At 43.8% G+C, this 22,131-nt stretch overlaps 1 protein-coding gene across 1 annotated transcript; it reads left to right on the top strand.

Moving 5' to 3' along the window:
- The first annotated feature begins 8,019 nt into the window (after window positions 1–8,019).
- Window positions 8,020–13,611, top strand: gh1 (growth hormone 1). Its single transcript, XM_070864034.1, has 5 exons — window positions 8,020–8,029; window positions 8,641–8,804; window positions 8,956–9,072; window positions 10,608–10,748; window positions 13,388–13,611. The coding sequence occupies exons 1-5, from the start codon at window positions 8,020–8,022 to the stop codon at window positions 13,586–13,588; spliced, it is 633 nt and encodes a 210-aa protein (XP_070720135.1). The 3' UTR covers window positions 13,589–13,611.
- Window positions 13,612–22,131: the final 8,520 nt, after the last annotated feature.

Consider the following 22,131-nt stretch of genomic DNA (forward strand, 5'->3'; position numbering starts at 1 on the left):
CGGCCCATCGTGCCTGTGTACTGGCTCTTTGAAAGAACTATCCTATTAGTCCAACTCACCTGCCTTTTCTCCATAGCCCTGCAGATTGGTGCAGGATTGTTGTCACTATCAGGAATCAGGCAGACAAGTAGAGAAAAGCAGACAGAATATCAGGAATTAGGCAGGCAAAAGGGGCTAGCAAAGCAGTGGGAATCGGGTAGATGGGCAGCAAGCAGAGGCAAATACTCTGAGCTGCAGTTTTGTTTTGCCCAAGTCTGCAGCTGTCACAACTTAATTTGCTTTTATCTCTTTTACTCTTTTCAATCTTGCTGATATTCTTCACTATGGGCCTTGACTGTTCACAATAGAGTCATTATCACATTGCTGTTTGTAGAAGCTTACTTGTGCGCAAATTGGCTGCCGTGTTTCCTACATTATAACAGTGACTACACTCCCAAAATACTCCATTGGCTGTAAAGCACTTTGAGAGGTGCTATATTAATGCAAGTCTTTCTTTCTTTATAATAAGGCCTCAAGGATAGGTCCATCTTCATCTCTTTATCTCTGCAGTTTACTATTGTTTTTCTCTCCTTCCTTATTTGTTCATCTGTCCTACCTTACCTTCATCAATCCTGTCCCATCATTTCCTCTGCCTCATTCTGGCTTCCAATGTTGATCTTTGCCTTTCTCATCAGCTGTTTATGGGACCTTGCTGTATTATTTTCTTTATTTGTTCATGGGATGTGGGCATCGCTGGCAAGGCCAGCATTTATTGCCCCTCCCTAATTGTCCTTGAAAAGGTGATGGTGAGCCGCCTTCTTAAACCGCTGCAGTCCGAGTGGTGAAGGTGCTTCCACAGTGCTGTTAGGGAGGAAGTGCCAGGATTTTGACCCAGCGTCAATGAAGGAACAGCCAATATATTTCCAAGTCAGGATGGTGTGTGACTTGAAAGGGAACTTGGAGGTGATGGTGTTCCCATGCGCCTGCTGCCCTTGTCCTTCTAGGTGGTAGAGGTTGTGGGTTTGGGAGGTGTGCTATGGGACAGGACGTCATGTGACACCACATAAATGGAAGCGTATTTCTTCTTCCTTCATTCCTTCCCTGAATCAATTCATCTTTTTGTCTATTTGCACGCTCACCACCCTCCCATGTTTAAATCTCCCTGTGGATCAATTCCAGTGTCTGCTCTTTCTATTTCTCTGTACTCCTTCACATTTTGGGCTGGATTTTAGGCTTTTCTATTTTCGGGGGGAAACGGAGGCGGGGCGGGAAAGTTAGCGGCCGGGAATAGTTTGCGCCTCAGTAAGTAAGTTTAGGTATCTGGGCCCTGCGTCAGGGGGCGCAGCACTAAGGCAGGTGTTGTACACCTCTCATGGCGCGAGGATGGGAAACTCCCGAGCTAAAGAGCCGGGCCGGGAGTGCTCCGAGAGACGCTTGGGGGGGGGGGGGGGGAACGGAAAAAGCCCCCAGAAAACCCCCACAAAAACATTCCCAAAACATTGCCCACGCCACCACAACACAAATCTCTGAATAAATGAAAAGACAAAACAAATCACACTTACCTTAGGAGTCCACTACCGACCTCTTTGCCGATGGGATGGTTGGACCTGATTTCGCAGGCGGTCATTGCGAGGCACGCTTCCGGATGGACGGGTCGGGCAGGAGCGCAAACCCGCACCGGTGTTGCAACCAGGGACATTGCATGCCGGGCACTGCTCTTCTGGGCGGTGCTGCTCCGCGCCACCGCAAAACTGGGCCGGAGGATCGCAGCGGGGTGCTGAAGCCCACACTGTCGCCATTGCCACCGCTCCGGGCCGAAACCCAGAGCGCAGAAGACCGGAAAATCCAGCCCTAATTATTTATTTAATTACTTTTCTTGCTTGCGCTCTCTCTCTCTCTCGTTCTCTCCCCCCTCTTTCTTTCACATTCTGCTAGTCAAGTGCTCAACTTTCAAGCACATCTGTCATTCTCCTGAACTAATGAATTAATCGGTGACAATATTACTCACCGTCAATCCGTGCGTTACATCTGCACAATTTACAGGTCATGTTCATCTTTGACATTTAAACTACTAATTGTAATGCAGCCAGAAACATGGCTTTATTGGGCAATGATTGGTTTAATCTCCCTCTACATCGCACCTCCTGGATAATGTGGCAAAGCAGTCACTTTTTACATTTTATTAAAAAATTGTCATTTTTCTTTTACTCGCTAGTAACATCTGTTTCCAATTGCACAGGAAAAGATGAATAGATAGTTATGCCGGATTAAAAGTAACAAATAATAAAAAATACATCAGTGCGATATTTTTAATCAGAGAAGTTCTCCCTCCTACATATAATTGTTCACTTAAATAACTAGTCAGACTTTGATTTACTAACTGACTGAAAGTGTTTTTTTTAAAGCTATTTAACTTAAAATAAGATGCAATAAAAACCTATGCTGGTGTGAACCTTTTAAAGAGATCTGTCCAATTGTAGGTTAAAGATGCATTTACACTCCAATCTCCGTTTGGGCACTGACCCCAAATGTATCCAATTTTAGTGTTGGTTTTAACATTCTCATCCTTTTTCAATCCCTCCTTGGCCTCGGCCATCCCTATCTCTGTAATCTCCTCCAGCCCCACAACCCTCCGAGATATCTGCTCTCCTCCAATTCTGGCCTGGAGAATCCCTGATTTAATCGCTCAACCATTGGTGGGCTGCCAAGGCTCCCTCCTTAAATCTCTCCGCCTCTGTGCCTCTCTTTCCTCCTTTAAGATGCTCCTTAAAACCTACCCCTTTGAGCAAGCTTTTGGTCATCTGCCGGAATTTCTTCTTATGTGGCTCGGTGTCAAATTTTGTTTTATAACGCTCCTGTGAAGCATCTTGGAATGTTTTACTGCATTAAAGGCACTATATAAATACAAGTTGTTGTTGTTGGTTCAAAGCAGAGACCATTTTGCACACACGCTAAGGTTGTGTAACTACAGCCTAAATATTAGCTGTAGCTGGGCTTGCTGACTAGAGTCCATTCATTAAACTACGTTAAAACTATAGCTATCTATGTGAGACCAGGATCTGCTCGCTGTGATTTGCAGTCAGGAGACGCTTGCTATATGTTACTGACCTGCGTGGAGGTGCAGTACCAACAGAACCCTGTGCTTGCAAACTTTGATGATAAATACACAGATCCCATTCTTTCCACTACTAATATATTTTAGGAGAGTGATTGGAAGCATCTATTTTGTCTTAACATTAAAAAGATTTCATATGAAGTTTTAAAAATCCCAGAGTTGTCACAAAATAGGTACTTTTAAAATGCAGTTTGTACTAGGTGATAGTTATAAAGAAACTCAGAGCAGTTTGTGAAAACCTTTTTGTTTGTAGTGCTCTTATGGGTCAGATTGGAATCCAACACTCAGTTGTATCGTTACTTCTGGTGGTGACATAAGTGCCAGTACAAATACACCTTGAGAATTCTTGTGTCCTGGGCCAATATTTATCCCTCAATCAACATCACAAAAACAGATTAATTTGGTCACTATCACATTCTAGGAGCTTATGTCCTCTCCCAGACCGTGCTATATACCATGATTTGATCCCAGTGGCTCAGCGGGTAGCACTCTTGCCTCTGAGTCAGAAGGGGTAGGTTCAAATCCCACTCCAGATAGCCAAGCACAAAAATCTAGGTTGACACTCCAGTGCAGTACTGAGGGAGTGCTGCACTGTCAGAGGTGCTGTCTTTCAGGTGGACATAAATGATACCATGGCACTATTTCGAAGAAGAGCAGAGGAGTTATCCCCAGTGTCCTAGCAAATATTTATCCCTCAATCAACATCACAAAATCAGATTATCTGGTCATTGTATCACTACTGTTTGTGGAAGCTTGCTGTGCGCAAATTGGCTGCCGCGTTTCCTATATTACAATTGTGATTACACTAAAAAAAGTACTTCATTGACTGTAAAGTGCTTTGTGGGGACATCCAGTGATCATGAAAGGAACAATATAAATGCAAGTTTTTCATTCTGACATGGTTTCAGGAACTACATAGTAAATTTCAGAACTACACAGTAAAACTATTTTAACGACAAATGTGCATTTTTCAATACCTTTCCATACCCAAATATTGTATTTACCTCATTTCAAAACCCTGGAGGGGAAATCACCTCTGAGTCCAAAGTGTAATATAATCCCGAATGTGTTAGTGAAGAACACTTAATGTAGAGAGGAAATCTCGGGATAAATGGGTCATTTTCCGGTTGGCAAATGGTAATTAGTGGGGTGCCATAGAGATCGGTGCTAGGGCCTCAACAATTTACAATCTATACTAATGACTTGAATGAAGGGATCGAGTGTAATGTAGCCAAGTTTGCTGATGATACAAAGATGGGTGGGAAAGCAAGTTGTGAGGAGGACACAAAGAATCTGCAAAGGGATATAGACAGACTAAGTGAGTGGGCAAACATTTGGCAGATGGAGTATAATGTGGGAAAATGTGAGGTTACCACTTTGGCAGAAAAAATAAAAAAGCAAATTATTAGTTATATGGAGAGAAATTACAAAATGCTGCAGTAGAGAAGGACCTGGGGGTCTTTGTGCATGAAACACAAAAAGTTAGTATGCAGGTACAGCAAGTAATCAGGAAGGCAAATGGAATGTTGGCTTTTATTGCAAGGGGGATGGAGTATAAAAGCAGAGAAGTCTTGCTACAACTGTACAGGGTTGGTGAGACCACCCCTAGAGTACTGCGTACAGTTTTGGTCTCCTTATTTAAGGAGGGATATACTTGCATTGGAGGTAGTTCAGAGAAGATTCACTAGGTTGATTCTTGAGATAAAGGGGTTGACTTATGAAGAAAGGTTGAGTAGGTTGGGCCTATACTCACTGGAGTTTAGAAGAATGAGAGGTGATCTTATTGAAATATATAAGATAATGAGGGGGCTCGACAAGGTGGATGCAGAGAGGATGTTTCCACTTGTGGGAGAATTTAGAACTAGGGGCCATAGTTTCAGAATAAGGGGTCGCCATTTAGAACTAAGATGAAGAGAATTTTTTTCCCTTAGAGGGTCGTAAATCTTTGGAATTTTCTGCCCCAGAGAGCTGTGGAGGCTGGGTGTTTAATATATTTAAGGTGGAGAAAGACAGATTTTTGAACAATAGGGAGTGAAGGGTTATGGGGAGCGGGCAGGGAAGTGGAGCTGAGCCCAAGATCAGATCAGCCATGATCTTAATAAATGGCGGAGCAGGCTCGAGGAGCCAACTGGCCTACTCCTGCTCCTATTTCTTATGTTCTTATGTTAACTCATTCCCCATTGTTGAATATCTGCCTTCCTATACTTTGTACAGTAGGTGAAATGCTGCAGTTTCATTGCTTTGAGAGATAACTGAAGAATTACAGTGGGTGGGTGTTCTCATACATGGAAAGTTAAGGTGTTCAATATAGAAATGCAAATGTTATTGGAGTATTATTGTTCCTATATCTATTCTGTTTCACCTCAAGTCCAACAATCAATTATCTTCCATTTTTCCAGCTGTTATGTTATGGCTAATTGAATAAACTCTGTCTCGTTCTTACCATTGTGGAATTATCATTTTCTCAATCCCTGGATCATCTTCACCTAAATTATGGCTATATTGCATGATGCCAAGCACATCTATACCTGTTTGAATCATGGAATTAAAGGCATTTACTGCACAGAAGGAGGCCATTCAACCCATTGTGTATGTGCCGGCCGAAAGAGAGCTACCCAGCCTAATCCCACTTTCCAGCTCTCGGTCCGTAGCCCTGTAAGTTACGGCACTTCAAGTGCAGAGCCAAGTACTTTTTAAATGTGATGAGGGTTTCTGCCTCTACCACCCTTTCAGGCAGTGATTCCAGACCCTTGCCACCCTCTGGGTGAAGAAAGTTCTCCTCAACTTCTCTCTAATCCTTCTACCAACTACTTTAAAGCTATGACCCCTGGTTACTGATCTCTCTGCTAAGGGAAATACGTATAAGATTCTGACGGGACTGGACAGGTTAGATGCGGGAAGAATGTTCCCGATGTTGGGGAAGTCCAGAACCAGGGGACATAGTCTTAGGATAAGGGGTAGGCCATTTAGGACTGAGATGAGGAGAAACTTCTTCACTCAGAGAGTTGTTAACCTATGGAATTCCCTGCTGCAGAGAGTTGTTGATGCCGGTTCATTGGATATATTCAAGAGGGGGGTTAGATATGGCCCTTACAGCTAAGGGGATCAAGGGGTATGGAGAGAAAGCAGGAAAGGGGTACTGATGGAATGATCAGCCATGATCTTATTGAATGGCGGTGCAGGCTCGAAGAGCCGAATGGCCTACTCCTGCACCTATTTTCTATGTTTCTATGTTTCTAAGTCCTTCCTATCCACTCTATAGCCCCCTCATAATTTTATACACCTCAGCATGAAGGTGCAAAAGCCCTGACTGATAAAAGCACACCATAATGACTGAAATGTAATATTTCTAAATGTAAAATAAATGCTGGAGATGCACAACAGATCTGGAAGCAACACATACTTTGGAATGTGATGTGGGGTCCCTCTTTAGAACTTCAGTTCCACCCTAAATGTTAACCTGTCTTTTATCTTTTCAAATTCATACAAGCCAGCTTTCATTTCCGGCAGTTCCTGTTTTTGTTTCTGATCTCAAACATTGTTTTATCATTTCCAAATGCAATACAAAAAATTGAACTTTAAAACCTGTTTTGTGGCTGATATACAGGAGCAAGACAACATCTTGTGAGTGGAAGTTAGATGTGTTAGATTAGTCCTACAATGCTAACGCGTTTTATTAAACTCCTTTCAATCCTATTGCAATGCTGGTTCATGCCTGGGCTGAAAGAGGACAGAGAGGAATTTGGTACCAGAAGCTGACTTTCTCTTACAGGAGCTGGTGGAGACACAGCTTTCAGAGAGACATTAAATCGAGGTCCCATATGCTCTCTCAGGTGGACGTAAAACATCCCATGACACTATTTCGAAGCAGAGCAGGGGAGTTATCCCAGGTGTCCTGGGGCCAATATTTATCCCTCAGTCAAAAAAACAGATTATCTGGCCATTATCACATTGCTGATTGTGGGAGCTTGCTGTGCGCAAATTGTCTGCTGCATTTCCTACATTACACCAGTGGCTGTACTTCAAATGTACTTCACTGGCGGTAAAGCACTTTGGGACGTCGGGTGGTCGTGAAAGGCGCTATATCAATGCAAGACTTTTTCCAGAGTTAAAGAAAGACAAGTTAATGGATTTGACACAGAGCATGTGTCAACCATGGCTGTCAGAGCTAGAGGAATATTACTTGCCCAAAAGTCCCACTAAATGTTTGCACTTTAAAATCTTTATGGGGGGAGAAGCGTGCGGAGTTGGTAAAGGGCAGCTCTTGTACACTGATTTCTGACCGTTAAGTATATGTGGCGACGATTATAAATGTCAAGGTCGCAATATGTTGCTGAAACTACATAAACACATGTCCAGCTTAGCTCAGTGGCGACACCTCTGAGTTATTCATTGTTCACCCTGTGAAATGTATACCACCAACATGTTTACCGATCTGTGTGTGAGGATTTCCCCCCTCCCCCCCCCCCCCCAGGTCAAGATGAAACACAGTTGAAACACTGGTCATACAGTTTGTCAAAACACTTAATAAAAATATGCCATTTGGTGCTTTGTTTTTTTCCTCTCGCTGGTTCAGGTTACGAGAACTGAAGCGCTTGTTTACTGGGTGGGAGAGGACACTGTCCTGAATGAACACACAAACAAATTAAGGGTCGCGTTTCTATGAATGTGTTTGGGAGGCGAATAACCCCGTTCTCCATAATAATTTAAAAAAAACACAGCGTGCACTAAATTCAAGACATTTTGTTTTCTGCCTTTTAAATGTCATTAATATTACACCATTAGCAAGCAGGCTTACATTTATGCATGGGTTTCTAACGGATATATATATAATCGTGGAGTTGAAGTCAATGTTAGAAACCTGTGAACTATTTGCCTTTCCTATAGTTTGGGGCACCTTGAGCATTAGTTACAGTGATAACAGGATGGCTTCAGGTAATATCTCCTGATTTGTGGTTTGTTGGGATGCCTGCTTGACTGGTAGTTAAACCTTTTTATATGGAATTTTCTGTTGAATTTCGCTAATCTATCACTTGTTTCTTTTTCATTGACCTTGACAAGCTCCACTTGTGTGTGTGTGTGTGTTGTGTATCATGTTCCCACTCCAGGTTCTCCTGTTTAGTTCTCCAATGATTCTGCCTTCAATTTCTTATCTTCATTCGAACAGGGATCAAGGCCTTCTGCGGTAGATGTGCGGACTCCTTAATCTAGAAAGTTGCTGGAAATGCTTTCCCAACTTGTCCATTCTAGGTTTACAGGACTGGGGTTGTAGTTTGTTCGCTAACTCACTTTGTGCCAAACAACTGGACAACCCTAACCCCTTCTGACATTGGCAGTGAATTGCAATCGTTCTCTCTCGCCCCCGAGAACCAGAGTCTAAACTCTCCCTCTTTGAGTTAAGCTAGCCGGGGCGATTATTTCACGGTGTAACGTGTTACTTGCCTTGCCTCTTCCCATTTGTTTTTTGGACTTTGTCTAACTGTTTTGTCCTCCTTCCCCAAGGTTATTTTTTTTTAATAGAGCTGTGTTTTTTTTCCCCCCGCTAGGTCTGTCACTGTGTTCCATTGTCCTGGCCCTGGTCTTGGTTTCCACGCAGTGCCCCAGGGATCTGGAAGCATTCCCTTTGCTGCCTCTGTCTGAACTTTTCGCCAAGGCCGTGCACCGCGCACAGCACCTACACCTGGTTGCAGCAGAAACCTGCAAGGATTTCGTACGTAGCCAAGCCTGTGGAACGCAAGTTATTAGGAAACAAAATTAAGCTTTGAGCACTTGATTTGTGATAGAACCCAGCAATGACATGCGTCTAATGTTTGTGTATCTCTGTGTGTGTGTGTTCTTTTTTTTAAAAAAAACTCCAACAGGAACGAAAATATGTCCCCGAAGAGCAGCGCCATTCCCACAAGAGTTCACCTTCTGCTTTCTGCCAGTCTGAAACCATCCCAGCACCGACTGGCAAGGAGGATGCCCAGCAACGATCGGTAATTACAATAAAAACACACAACAATTTTTTTCCAAGCCTAAATTCAGTTTTACTTTTAACACTACACATTGGTTTCTTTCCTCGTGGCTTCTGTCACGAATACACAGATCTTAGGAAGGATTTGAAGGCCTTCGAGAGGGTGCATAAAAGATTTGCAATAATGATTCCAGGGATGAGGGACTTCAGTTACACAGATAAACTGGAGAAGCAGGGGTTGTTGTCCTTAGGGGACAGTCAGTTACACAGAGAGACTGGAGAAGCTAGGGCTATTCTCCTTAGAGCAGAGAGGAGATTTGATAGAGGTATTCAAAATCATGAGGGGTCTGGCCAGAGTAGATAAGCGAGAAACTGTTCCCATTGGCGGAAGGGTCGAAAACCAGAGGACACAGATTTAAGGTGATTGGCAGAACCATAGACCACACGAGGATAAACTTTTGAGTGGTTAGGATCTGGAATGTACTGCCTGAGAGGATGGTGGAGGCAGACTCAATCACTGCTTTCAAAAGGGAATTGGGTAAGTACCTGAAGGAAAAACAATTGCCGGGCTACGGGGATGGGACGTGGGAGTGGGACACGCTGAAGTGCTCTTGCAGAGAGCCTGCACGGGCTCGACGGGCCGAATTGCCTCCTTGTGCTGTAACCGTTCTGTGATTCTATGACCGATTGTAAATGTTCCCGATATAAAACATGTCACCTAACTAAAATATCTCTGACCAAAGCGGTGTCCCTTCTGGCTAGATTAGCTTTGTTAGGATCTTGCTTTGTCTCACATTAACTCCTGGCCCAGTAACAAAAGTTAGTAAGTCTGACCTCAGCTATAGTTATGACTCAGCAGAAACAGGGGACTGAGTCCACTGAAACCCACAAATTGTGACTCCATAAATGCTCACAGTTAAAGCCATTATTTAACCACACACACACAGCCAAAGATCCAGGTGATTATAGCGTAGTCAGGAATGAATATTTGCAGAATGCCTTCGTTCAGTCCGTAAGCGTGACCTCAAGCTTCCAGTCGCCTTTAATTCTCCGCTCCACTCCCACTCTGCCCTCTCTCAGTCCTCGCCTCTTACACTGTCCCAATGAAGCTCGAGGAACAGCACCTCATCTTTTGTTTAGGCACTTTACAGCCTTCTGGACTCAACATCGAGTTCCACAATTTCAGACCGTAACCCCTGCCCCTATTTTCTCAGATGGCTGCTGTTGATGATTCTGCCATCTCCATTTACACCCTATCTAGACTTACCTATTGTTTCTTTACTTGTCCCATTACCATCTCCTTTTGCCTTGCACCATCATCCCTTTTGTCTTTCAATCTCTCCCGGCTTCGCCCGATCCCTTTGTTCTTTCCTCGGCCCTCCCCCTGCCCCAGCACTCGCTTAGAATCTGTTACATCTCTTAACTTTTTCCAGTTCTGACGAAAGGTCATGGACCTGAAACGCTGCATGTTCAAATTACATTTCAAAAGTGAAAACAGACACCCGCATTGTAAGTCATGAGAACAAGTGATATTCCTGTCGTTCTCTCCTGTCACAGGATAAGGAGCTGCTCCTATACTCGCTGCTTCTCATTCAGTCCTGGCTCAATCCCATTCAGAACAGTAGGGCTTTCAGGACCTCGGACAGAGTCTATGACAAACTGCGGGACCTGGAAGAAGGCATCTATGCTCTGATGAAGGTAGGCGCGCACAATACAAGTAGCTCCACTGTGGTGATACCGTGCGTTAAAATTTTTGCAAAACTTTGCAATGTTATTGCGAAATGTAGACGCGTGTTGTACAGACCTTGTTAAAAGCGTTCAGTTTTCTTCTGTTCGTTTGATGCAATTTTGACAGTAACAGTTTTAGAACTTCGAAAGGGCACAATTTTTGCGTGTAATTCATTTGGTGAAAGAGACATTTTATATCGATAGTGGGGGGAATGCTCTAGAGATTTACGGGATGATTCCATATGAATTTAGAAGCAACATGCAGTACTTCACGACTGGGATGCGTTTTTCAGGATGCAACTACATTAGTTGAACGGGGTAATCCGACGTCTATAATCGATGTAGATTTTAAGAGGTTATTTGATGGAGTTGTACATGTGACGCCCATGGCATTATTCAAAAACAGCTCACTGGACTAAACACTGGTCCGACAACAGGCGATAGTTTGACTGGGTCAGTGATGAGTGGCGTTCTGAAACATTCTCTTCAGTCCCCTGCTCTTCACACTAAATAACTGATATGGAGGAGGTCACTTTACTAATATAAACGTTGATCTTGACTCTAAACTATATCTACATGACAACAGTGACTGCACTCCAGAGATAATTCGATGTAGGTGACATGTCCTAAAAATGTTATAAGCTATTCTATACATAGAAATTGTTACTTTCTTTGGCCAGATGATGAATGCACAAAAGATTAATAACATTCAAAGGGTTCTAGATAAATTACTTGGATGGGATAAGGAATGGCAAATATTATCAATAAGAATGCTTGCTTCATCAGGGCCACCAACAAGACGATTAAGTGGTCGGAGCGTTCAGTATTGTGTCAGGAAAACGCTCATATGTTTGCTGAATTGCTTTAACGAAGTAATGTTCAACGAGTCTCAGTGGCTGGCAAACCAGCCTTTAGATTCATTTTGCAAACAGTGACCAAAATTTGTCCATGTGAGTCACGAGGGTGTGGAACAAAGATAAGTACAACGTTTAAACATAAAAAGTAAGAACTAATGTACCAAAAAATTTAGAATCTTGGTTCAAAATAACGTAACTTAAAGTTGAAATAGAGCGAGACTGAAAATAAATCAAACCAGACAGTAGATGATATTTTGAAGAATCTTGTGCCAGGAGAGTAAATGGGATGGACAGAATCTACAATCAAAACTGTGCAAGTAATGAACTTAGTGAACTGGAACAATTCCCCCTCCCCTTTCTATGATTTTGTACGCTGTTATTTAAACATGGGTTGGGTCTAGTGCTAGTTTCCAAGGATAACCAAGCTCAAATACAAATATGTGAATTTATCTGCTCCATCGAGCCATTTTCTTATTGATTAACACAGCAGGGGCTGGATTTTAGGCTTTTCCGTTTTCGGGGCGAAAACTGAGGTGGGGTGGGAAAGTTACCCGCTGGGAATAGTTTGCGCCTCAGCAGGTAAGTTTGGGCATCTGGGCCCTGCGTCAGGGGGCACAGCGCTAAGGGAGGCATTGTACAGCTCTCGTGGTGCAAGGATGGGAAACTCCCGAGCTAAAGAACCGGGCCAGGAGCGCTCCAAGAGAGGCCTGGTGGGGGGAGGGGGAGGGGGAAACTTAAAACAAAACACAAAAACATTCCCAAAACATTGCCCACATCACCACAACACAAATCACTAAAAGAATTAAAAGAACAAACACTTGCACTTACTTTTGTAATACTTTACCTTCCTCACCACCGCCGGCTATGTTGGACAGCTCTGATTTCCCAGGCGGTCATTGTGGGCGCACTTCCGGGCGGACAGGTCAGGCAAGAGTCAAAACTTCTGCCGGTGTCGCAACCAGGGCCATTGCACACCCGGCGCAGCTCTTCCCGGCGGTGCTGCTCAGCGTCGCCGCAAAACCCGACCAGAGGATCGCGACAAGGCACCGGAGACTTCGCCGCTGTTCACGCTGCTCTGGGGCGAAACCCAGAGCACAAAGGACCGGAAGATCCAGCTCCAAGTTCTTTGCATGTAGATCTTAACAGATAGGCTAGAAGGTATTACATGTCAAAAAGTTCAGGTAATGTCATCAACCATAATGGCAAAACTTAAGCTTTCATCTGAACCTTCAGGGTCCATAATATTTTTGACCAATACTCCATGTGTGATTGTCATAATATATACAAGTGGAGTTCAGCTGATGGTTTTGGTCTATTTTTAGGATTATTTCCCAGAAATGGGTAGCATGGTGGAAAAAATGGAAGTTTCCATGAATGAATCCTATGATTTGATTTGAATGCTACGGCATAATATGAATTGAAGTAATATTGTACCTTGTGATGTAAACAGCAAGCTTTTGTTGTACTGTACTACATGTTAAAACAGCACAGTCAAAACATAGCTACAAAGAGTCTATTATATATGTGCAATGAGGCTCTGACAAATGCTCCCAGTGAACTGCTATTCAAACTCCTTAAAACCTACCTCTTTAACCAAGCTTTTGGTTATCTGCCTTAATTTCTTCTTTTGTGGCCCAGTGTCAAATTTATCTGATTTGTCTTGTGACACTGGGATATTTTACTATGTTAAAGGTGCTATATCAATAAAAGTTATTATTAATAATAAACTTTAATTGTTCTATCACTTCCCAGGCTCTGGAAGATGGGGGTTCTTCGCAAGGTTTTGCCTGGCTGAGATTTTCCTATGACAGGTTTGATGGAAACTTAAGTGAGGAAGCTTTGATGAAAAACTATGGTCTCCTGGCTTGTTTTAAGAAGGATATGCACAAAGTTGAAACCTACCTGAAAGTTATGAATTGCAAACGTTTTGCAGAGAGTAACTGTACTGTGTAGTGTAAGGTTATAGACAAAAGGAGTGAGGAAAACTCGATAAAGACACTCAAAATGTTACACAGAATCTGTCTTAAAATTGATTATTTTCAATAAGAAATTCTATATGCCTATATAGTTATATAAGTGAGAACACTGTTAGATCTCTGAACTTTAATGGTGCTTAGTTGTAGAAGTACAAGAATTGTGGAAAATATTTTTCTGTAGAGCGTATATTTGTCTGCAATTGTGATTGATATCAGAAACTCATCAGTAAATCATAGCAGAATATTTATTATCTTGCATTTTTCATTAAAGTATTTTATTGCATTGCCAACAAGCTTTTTGTTTTAAACTTTGTTGAGAATTTTCCTTTCATAGATGTGATCATGCTCAGGAGTGGAACATTTACCATTCTGGGCACTCAGTATCAGCCTCAAGCACTTGCAGGTCAGTTATAGCATGGCTAGATGCAAAATAAAGCTCCTCTACATTGTATAAACAAATTTCTCTGACCATTAACCTGAGAACAGCATCACATCAAAGTGTGACTTTAAAAAATAATTACTCCTTCCACTGTGTCGGCCATGACTCAGTGGGTAGCACTCTTGCCTCTGAGTTAGAAGGTTGTGGGCTCAAGTCCCACTGCAGAGACTTGTGCACAAAAATCTAGGCTGACACTCCAGTGCAGTGCTGAGGGAGTGCTGCACTGTGAGAGGGCTGCTCTTCAGATCAGACGTTAAACTGAGGCCCATCTACACTGCCAGGTGGATATAAAAGGTCCTAAGGCACTATTTCGAAGAAGAGCAGGGGCGTTATCCCCAGTGTTCTGGCCAATATTTACCTCTGAATCAACATCATTAAAAAAGAGATTATCTGGTCATTATCACATTGCTGTTTGTGGGAGCTTGCTGTGCGCAAATTGGCTACTGCGTTTCCTACATTACAACAGTGACTACACTCCAAAAAGTACTTCATTGGCTGTAAAGCGCTTTGGGATGTCCGCTGGTCATGAAAGGCACTATATAAATGCAAGTCTTCCCTATTTTTTCAGTCAGTGTACTGAATGCATCGGGTATTTTATGACTCTGTGATAGCAAACTTATTGTTCACACAGCAGGGTGACTTCCAGTTTGTCATACGTCTTTCCTGTAATGTCACACTGCAGTTATCACATCTTCACATCACACTTTGCTCATTGTCTCAACATAAAGCATCTGTAAATCAGAACTGAAGAGGAGAAACCACACAAATCAGACAGCGAAGAAAGCGGCAATGAGAAAGTACTGAGGATTTATGAAACCGACCAAACTACTAAAAGAAAGTAGATAGTGAACCAAAGGAATCACTTAAATTGCTTTTTGAAAAGATTTTCAACTGCAATTTATTTTCAATAATTGAAATTCCCATGTTCAAAATAATAACCATAACTTGTATTTATATAGCGCCTTTAATGTACTGAAACGTACCAAGGTGCTTCACAGGAGTATTATGAGACAAAAACATTTTTGACACCAAGCCACATAAGGAGAAATTAGGGCAGGTGAAGTGGTCAAAGAGGTACGTTTTAAGGAGCGTCTTGAAGGAGGAAAGAGATGTAGAGAGGCGGAGAGGTTTAGGTAGGGAGTTCCAGAGCTTGGGGCCCAGGCAGCTGAAGGCACGGCCACCAATGGTTGAGCGATTATAATCTGGGATGCTCAAGAGGGCAGAATTAGAGGAGCGCAGACATTTCGGGGGTGGGGGAGGAGGGGGGGGTCATGGGGCTGGAGGAGATTACAGAGATAGGGGCAAGGCTGTGGAGGGATTTGAAAACAAGGATGAGAATTTGGAAATAAAGTTTTAAACGTGAAATAACACTTATATCATTGTAGTGACATTACATTTAACCCCTGAATTGTCTTTTGTATTATTTAATGTCTTCAATACTTCAAGGCCTGTGAGCAGTTGTGGGCACCACACCTTAGGAAGGAAATATTGTCCTTGGAGGAGTGCAGCGTAGGTTTACCAGAATGATACAACAACAACAACTTGTATTTGTATAGCGCCTTTAATGTAGTAAAACATCCCAAGGCGCTTCACAGAAGTGTTATAAGACAAAACAAATAAATTTGACACTGAGCCACATAAGAAGAAATTACAGCAGATGACTAAAAGAGGTAGGTTTTAAGGAGCATCTTAAAGAAGGAAAGAGAGGTAGAGAGGTGGTGAGGTTTAGGCGGGGAGTTCCAGAGTTAGGACCCAGGCAGCTGAAGGTACAGCCACCAATAGTTCAGCAGTTATAATCAGGGATGCACAAGAGGACAGAATTTGAGGAGTGCAGACATCTCAGGGGGTTATGAGGCTGAAGGAGATTACAGATACCCAGACTCCAAGGGTTAAATTATGTGGCGAGATAACATAAATTAGGGTTGTATTCATTAGAATTTAGAAGGTTAAGGAGTGATTTGATCGAAGTTTTCAAGATATTAAGGGGAACAGATAGGGTAGACAGAGAGAAAATATTTCCGCTGGTTGGGGATTCTAGGACTAGGGGTATTAGTCTAAAAATGAGAGCCAGACTCTTAAGGAGTGAAATTCTACACACAAAGGGTGACAGAAGTTTTGAGCTCTCTTCTGCAAATGGCAATTGATGCTGGATCAATTGTTAATTTTAAATTGGAGCAAGACAGATTTTTGTTAACCAAAGGTATTAAGGAATGTGGGTCAAAGACGGGTATATGAAGTTAGGTTGCAGATCAGCCATGATCTCATTCAATGGCGGAACAGGCTCGAGAGGCGAAATGGCCTCCTCCCGTTTCTATATTCCTATGCCTCAGCCTGTCACAAAAACCTCGGCTTTGACTGTAAATTTGTGTTGACGGTTAGAAAGAAAGACTTGCATTTCTAGAGCACCTTGCATAACCTCACAACATCCCAAAGGGCTTAACAGTCAATGAAGTACTTTTGAAGTGTAGCCACTGCTGTAATGTAAGGAAATGCCACAGCCAATGTGCACTCAGCAAGCTGTCACAAACGGCATTGGTATAAATGATCAGATAATCTGTCTTAATGATGTTGGTTGAGGGATAAATATTGACAGGACAACCCCCTTACTCTTCAAATAGTGCCATGAGGTCCTTTCATCCATCTGAGAGGGAATCATTTTCACACATCATCTGAAAAATGACACTTACAACAATGCAGCATTCCCTCAGTACTGGACTGCTGTCAGTGTAGATTATGTGCTTAAATCTCTGAAGTGGGGATTGAATCCAAAATCTCTGATTAAGAGGCAACAATGCTACCGCTGAGATTTTGATTTTAAAACAATAATTATTTAGCACAAATTAATTTTGTTTTCCCAGTGGAACTGTTGACTAATATTAGGCTTGGAAATTCAGGTTATTTGCGCCTCCCATTAGGATCCCCCGGGGGCGCTAATGGGGTGCAAACAACTTTTCACCCAGGCTCGGTGCCTCTAACGACTCCCGCTAAATTCCACAGGGGATGATGACGTCATCACCGTGCGCAGTGCTCCGTTTTCGTCCCGGAACAAAAATTGAGAAGCGCCCCCTGATGCTGAGCCGGCCAATGTCCCTGACAGCTTCAGGGGACGTGAACTCGACTGCCGGCCACTCGTGGGGCACTGCTTAAAGGGGAGGTGGCAGCCATGTTAAACAAAAATGTGGCATTTTTCAACGCACCCCATTGATGCTGTGATTGCAGGGTCCGTGCCGTGATCGTTCATAGAAACATAGAAACATAGAAAATAGGTGCAGGAGTAGGCCATTCGGTCCTTTGAGCCTGCACCACCATTCAATAAGATCATGGCTGATCATTCACCTCAGTACCCATTTCCTGCTTTCTCTCCATACCCCTTGATCCCTTTAGCCGTAAGGGTCATATCTAACTCCCTCTTGAATATATAAGAACATAAGAATTAGGAACAGGAGTAGGCCATCTAGCCCCTCGAGCCTGCTCCGCCATTCAACAAGATCATGGCTGATCTGGCCGTGGACTCAGCTCCACTTACCCGCCCGCTCCCCGTAACCCTTAATTCCCTTATTGGTTAAAAATCTATCTATCTGTGACTTGAATACACTCAATGAGCTAGCCTCAACTGCTTCCTTGGGCAGAGAATTCCACAGATTCACAACCCTCTGGGAGAAGAAATTCCTTCTCAACTCGGTTTTAAATTGGCTCCCCGTATTTTGAGGCTGTGCCCCCGAGTTCTAGTCTCCCCGACCAGTGGAAATAACCTCTCTGCCTCTATCTTGTCTATCCCTTTCATGATTTTAAATGTTTCTATAAGATCACCCCTCATCCTTCTGAACTCCAAGGAGTAAAGACCCAGTCTGCTCAATCTATCATCATAACGTAACCCCCTCATCTCCGGAATCAGCCTAGTGAATCGTCTCTGTACCCCCTCCAAAGCTAGTATATCCTTCCTTAAGTAAGGTGACCAAAACTGCACGCAGTACTCCAGGTGCGGCCTCATCAATACCCTATACAGTTGTAGAAGGACTTCCCTTCTTTTGTACTCCATCCCTCTCGCAATGAAGGCCAACATTCCATTCACCTTCCTGATTACCTGCTGCACCTGCAAACTAACTTTTTGGGATTCATGCACAAGGACCCCCAGGTCCCTCTGCACCACAGCATGTTGTAATTTCTCCCCATTCAAATAATATTCCCTTTTACTGTTTTTTTTCCCCAAGGTGGATGATCTCACACTTTCCGACATTGTATTCCATCTGCAACCTTAGCCCATTCGCTTAACCTAAATAAATCTCTTTGCAGCCTTTCTGTGTCCTCTACACAACCCGCTTTCCCACTAATCTTTGTGTCATCTGCAAATTTTGTTACACTACACTCTGTCCCCTCTTCCAGGTCATCTATGTATATTGTACACAGTTGTGGTCCTAGCACCGATCCCTGTGGCACACCACTAACCACCGATTTCTAACCCGAAAAGGACCCATTTATTCCGACTCTCTGCTTTCTGTTAGCCAGCCAATTCTCTATCCATGCTAATACATTTCCTCTGACTCCACGTACCTTTATCTTCTGCCAATGAACTGGCATCAACATACTCTCTGTGGCAGGGAATTCCACAGGTTACAACTCTATGAGTGAAGAAGTTTCTCCTCAGCTAAGTCATAAATGGCCTACCCCTTATCCTTAGACTGTGTCCCCTGGTTCTGGACTTCCCCAACATCGGGAACATTCTTCCCGCATCCAACCTGTCCAGTCCCATCAAAATCTTATATGTTTCTATGAGATCCCCTGTCATCCTTCTAAACTCCAGTGTATAAAGGCCCAGTCGATCCAATCTCTCCTCTGCTTGAGTCTGCTTGAGTCCAGGCTGTTGGCATGGCAACCCGCGCTCCCCAGTGGTCCATGGGGGCTCGTATCGTACCTGTAGAGTTCGCAGCTTGGGCCTTTCTATTTAATAAAAGGAAGAGCCCTTCCTATGCGGCAGCGCTATGCAGCCCAGTGCCAACCGCTGCATCCTGCTCCTGACCCGTCCGCTGCACTACCATCCCAGAAAGGAGTGCAGCGCGTTATTTTGCACTCTACTTTCTTTTCGGGATGGTAACCCAAATATGTTGAGTGGGGCAAGAATTTTGCGCTTGCCGCAGAATGTCCCGCCTCCCAGAGGTTACCGCCTCCAAACGGTATTTCCCCCCCTTTAAGTCTATTTTGCCAATCTAGCTAGAAGACTAATTTGAGTTATTGGGCCTCTTGATTGGTTGATGTCGATGTCAATCACAACAATCTTTGAAACAAAACTGCAAATGCTGGAAATGCTGAGCAGGTCAGGCAGCATCTTATCTGCTTTCTTCACAGATGCTGCCTGACCTGTTGTGTGTTTTCAGGATTTACTGTTGTTGTTTCAGATTTCCAGTATCCACTGTATTTAGCCATTTATATTGAGGTTAAGGGGAGATTTAGTACAGGTGTTCAAAACCATGAAATGTTCTGATAGAGTAAAGTTCACCCCCAAGTTACACACCATCCTGACTTGGAAGTATATTGCCGTACCTTCATTGTCGCTGGGTCAACATCCTGGAATTCCCTCCGTAATATCACTGTGGGAGCACCTTCACCACAAGGACTGCAGTGGTTCAAGAGGGTGGCTCATCGCCACCTTCTCAAGGGCAGTTAGAGATGGGCTATACACAGAAAAGGGATCAGAAAATTGATGCGTTGGTCACCCTATGATATTTTCAAACACTGATCTTCAATTCCACAGCAAAGTCAGCTCAGTGACAGTGGGTAGCATCCTTGCCTCTGAGTCAGAAGGTTGTGGGTTCAAGTCCCATTCAAGGAATTTGAGCAGTAAATCTAGGCTGACACTCCAGTGCAGTGCTGAGGGAGTGCCGCATTGTCGGAGGTGTCATCTTTTGGATGAGATGTAAAGTCGAGGCCCCGTCTGCCCTCTCAGGTGGACGTAAAAGATCCCATGGCACTATTTTGAAGAAGGGCAGCAGAGTTATCCCTGGTGCCCTGGGCCAATCTGGTCATTATCACATTGCTGTGTGTGCGAGCTTGCTGTGTGCAAATTGGCTGCCGCGTTTCCCACCTTATAACAATGACTAGGCTTCAAAAAGCGAGAGTGGGACCTGAGTAGCGGGGATAAAAGGAGTGGGGACCCGAGGCCTGAGATCACAGCGAGAGTGGGACCTGAGCAGCGGGGATAAAAGAAGCGGGGATCTGAGGCCTGAGATCACAGCGAGAGTGGGAGATCGAGGCCGAAGGTAAAACAAAGAAGTAAAAAGAAATTGAAGTGTGATGTCACAGCCAAGCAGGTAAGTGATTGGCTGGTGGATTGATGAGTATTTAATCTTTTTTTTCTTGTTTTTATTTCCTTATCAGTAGGTAACCTTTGACATTGTTGCTAAATTAAGTTAATCTAAGGGTTAAGTCATGGCAGGAGAGCTCGGACACATGTCATGCACCTCCTATGCTATGTGGGAACTCACGGACGCTTCCAGTGTCCCTGACAATTACATGTGCAGGAAGTGTATCCAGCTGCAGCTCCTGACAGACCACATTGCGGCACTGGAGCTGCGCATGGATCCACTCTGGAGCATCCGTGATGCTGAGGATGTCGTGAATAGCACATTTAGTGAGTTGGTCACACCGCAGGTAAAGGTTACTCAGGCTGATAGGGACTGGGTGACCATCAGACAGAGCAAAGGAAGGAAGGTAGTGCAGGGGTCCCCTGCGGTCATACCCCTCCAAAACAGATACACCACCTTGGGTGCTGTTGGGGGGGATGACTCATCAGGGGAGGGCAGCAACAGCCAGGTTCATGGCAGCCTGGGTGGCTCTGCTGCACAGGAGGCAGGAAAAAAAGTGGGAGAGCTATAGTGGTAGGGGATTCTATTGTAAGGGGAATAGATAGGCATTTCTGCGGCCACAATCGAGACTCCAGGATGGTATGTTGCCTCCCTGGTGCAAGGGTCAAGGATGTCTCAGAGCGGCTGCAGGACATTTTGAAGGGGGAGGGTGAACAGCCAGTTGTCGTGGTGCATATAGGTACCAACAATATAGGTAAAAAACGGGATGTGATTCTACAAGCTGAATTTAGGGAAATAGGCATTAAATTAAAAAGCAGGACTTCAAAGGTAGTAATCTCAGGATTGCTAGCAGTGCCATTTGCTAGTCAGAGTAGAAATAGCAGGATAGCTAAGATGAATATGTGGCTTGAGTTGTGGTGCAGGAGGGAGGGATTCAAATTCCTGGGACATTGGAACCGGTTCTGGGGGAAGTGGGACCAGTACAAACCAGACGGTCTGCACCTGGGCAGAACCGGAACCAATGTTCTCGGGGGAGTGTTTGCTAGTGCTGTTGGGGAGGGGTTAAACTAATATGGCAGAGGAATGGGAACCTATGCAGGGAGACTGAGGGAAGTAAAATAGAGGCAGAAGCAAAAGACAGAAGGATGAAAAGTAAAAGTGGAGGGCAGAGAAACCCAAGGCAAAAATCAAAAAGGGCTAAATTACAGCAAAATTCTAAAGGGACGAAGTGTGTTAAAAAGACAAGCCTGAAGGCCCTGTGCCTCAATGCGAGGAATATTCGTAATAAGGTGGACGAATTAACTGTGCAGGCAGCAATTAATGAATATGATATAATTGGCATCATGGAGACATGGCTCCAGGGTGACCAAGGCTGGGAACTCAACATCCAGGGGTATTCAACATTCAGGAAGGATAGACAGAAAGGAAAAGGAGGTGGGGTAGCGTTGCTGGTTAAAGAGGAAATTAACGCAAGAGTAAGGAAGGATATTAGCTTGGCTGATGTGGAATCTGTATGGGTAGAGCTGCGGAATACCAAAGGGCAGAAAATGCTAGTGGGAGTTGTGTACAGACCACCAAACAGTAGTAGTGAGGTTGGGGACAGCATCAAACAAGAAATTAGGGATGCGTGCAATAAAAGTACAGCAATTATCATGGGCGACTTTAATCTACATATAGATTGGGCTAACCAAACTTGTAGCAATACGATGGAGGAGGATTTCCTGGAGTGTATTTGGGACGGTTTTCTGGACCAATATGTCGAGGAACCAACTAGAGGGCTGG

This window comes from Pristiophorus japonicus, chromosome 21 (genome assembly GCF_044704955.1).
Source record: "Pristiophorus japonicus isolate sPriJap1 chromosome 21, sPriJap1.hap1, whole genome shotgun sequence".
In the NCBI taxonomy this organism is placed as follows: domain Eukaryota; kingdom Metazoa; phylum Chordata; class Chondrichthyes; family Pristiophoridae; genus Pristiophorus; species Pristiophorus japonicus.

Excerpts from the sequence above, each read along its gene's own strand:
- gh1 (XM_070864034.1), top strand. Across the intron at positions 8,805-8,955 it reads CAGAAACCTGCAAGGATTTC|GAACGAAAATATGTCCCCGA; the intron begins GTACGTAGCCAA and ends AAACTCCAACAG. Across the intron at positions 9,073-10,607 it reads AGGATGCCCAGCAACGATCG|GATAAGGAGCTGCTCCTATA; the intron begins GTAATTACAATA and ends CTCCTGTCACAG.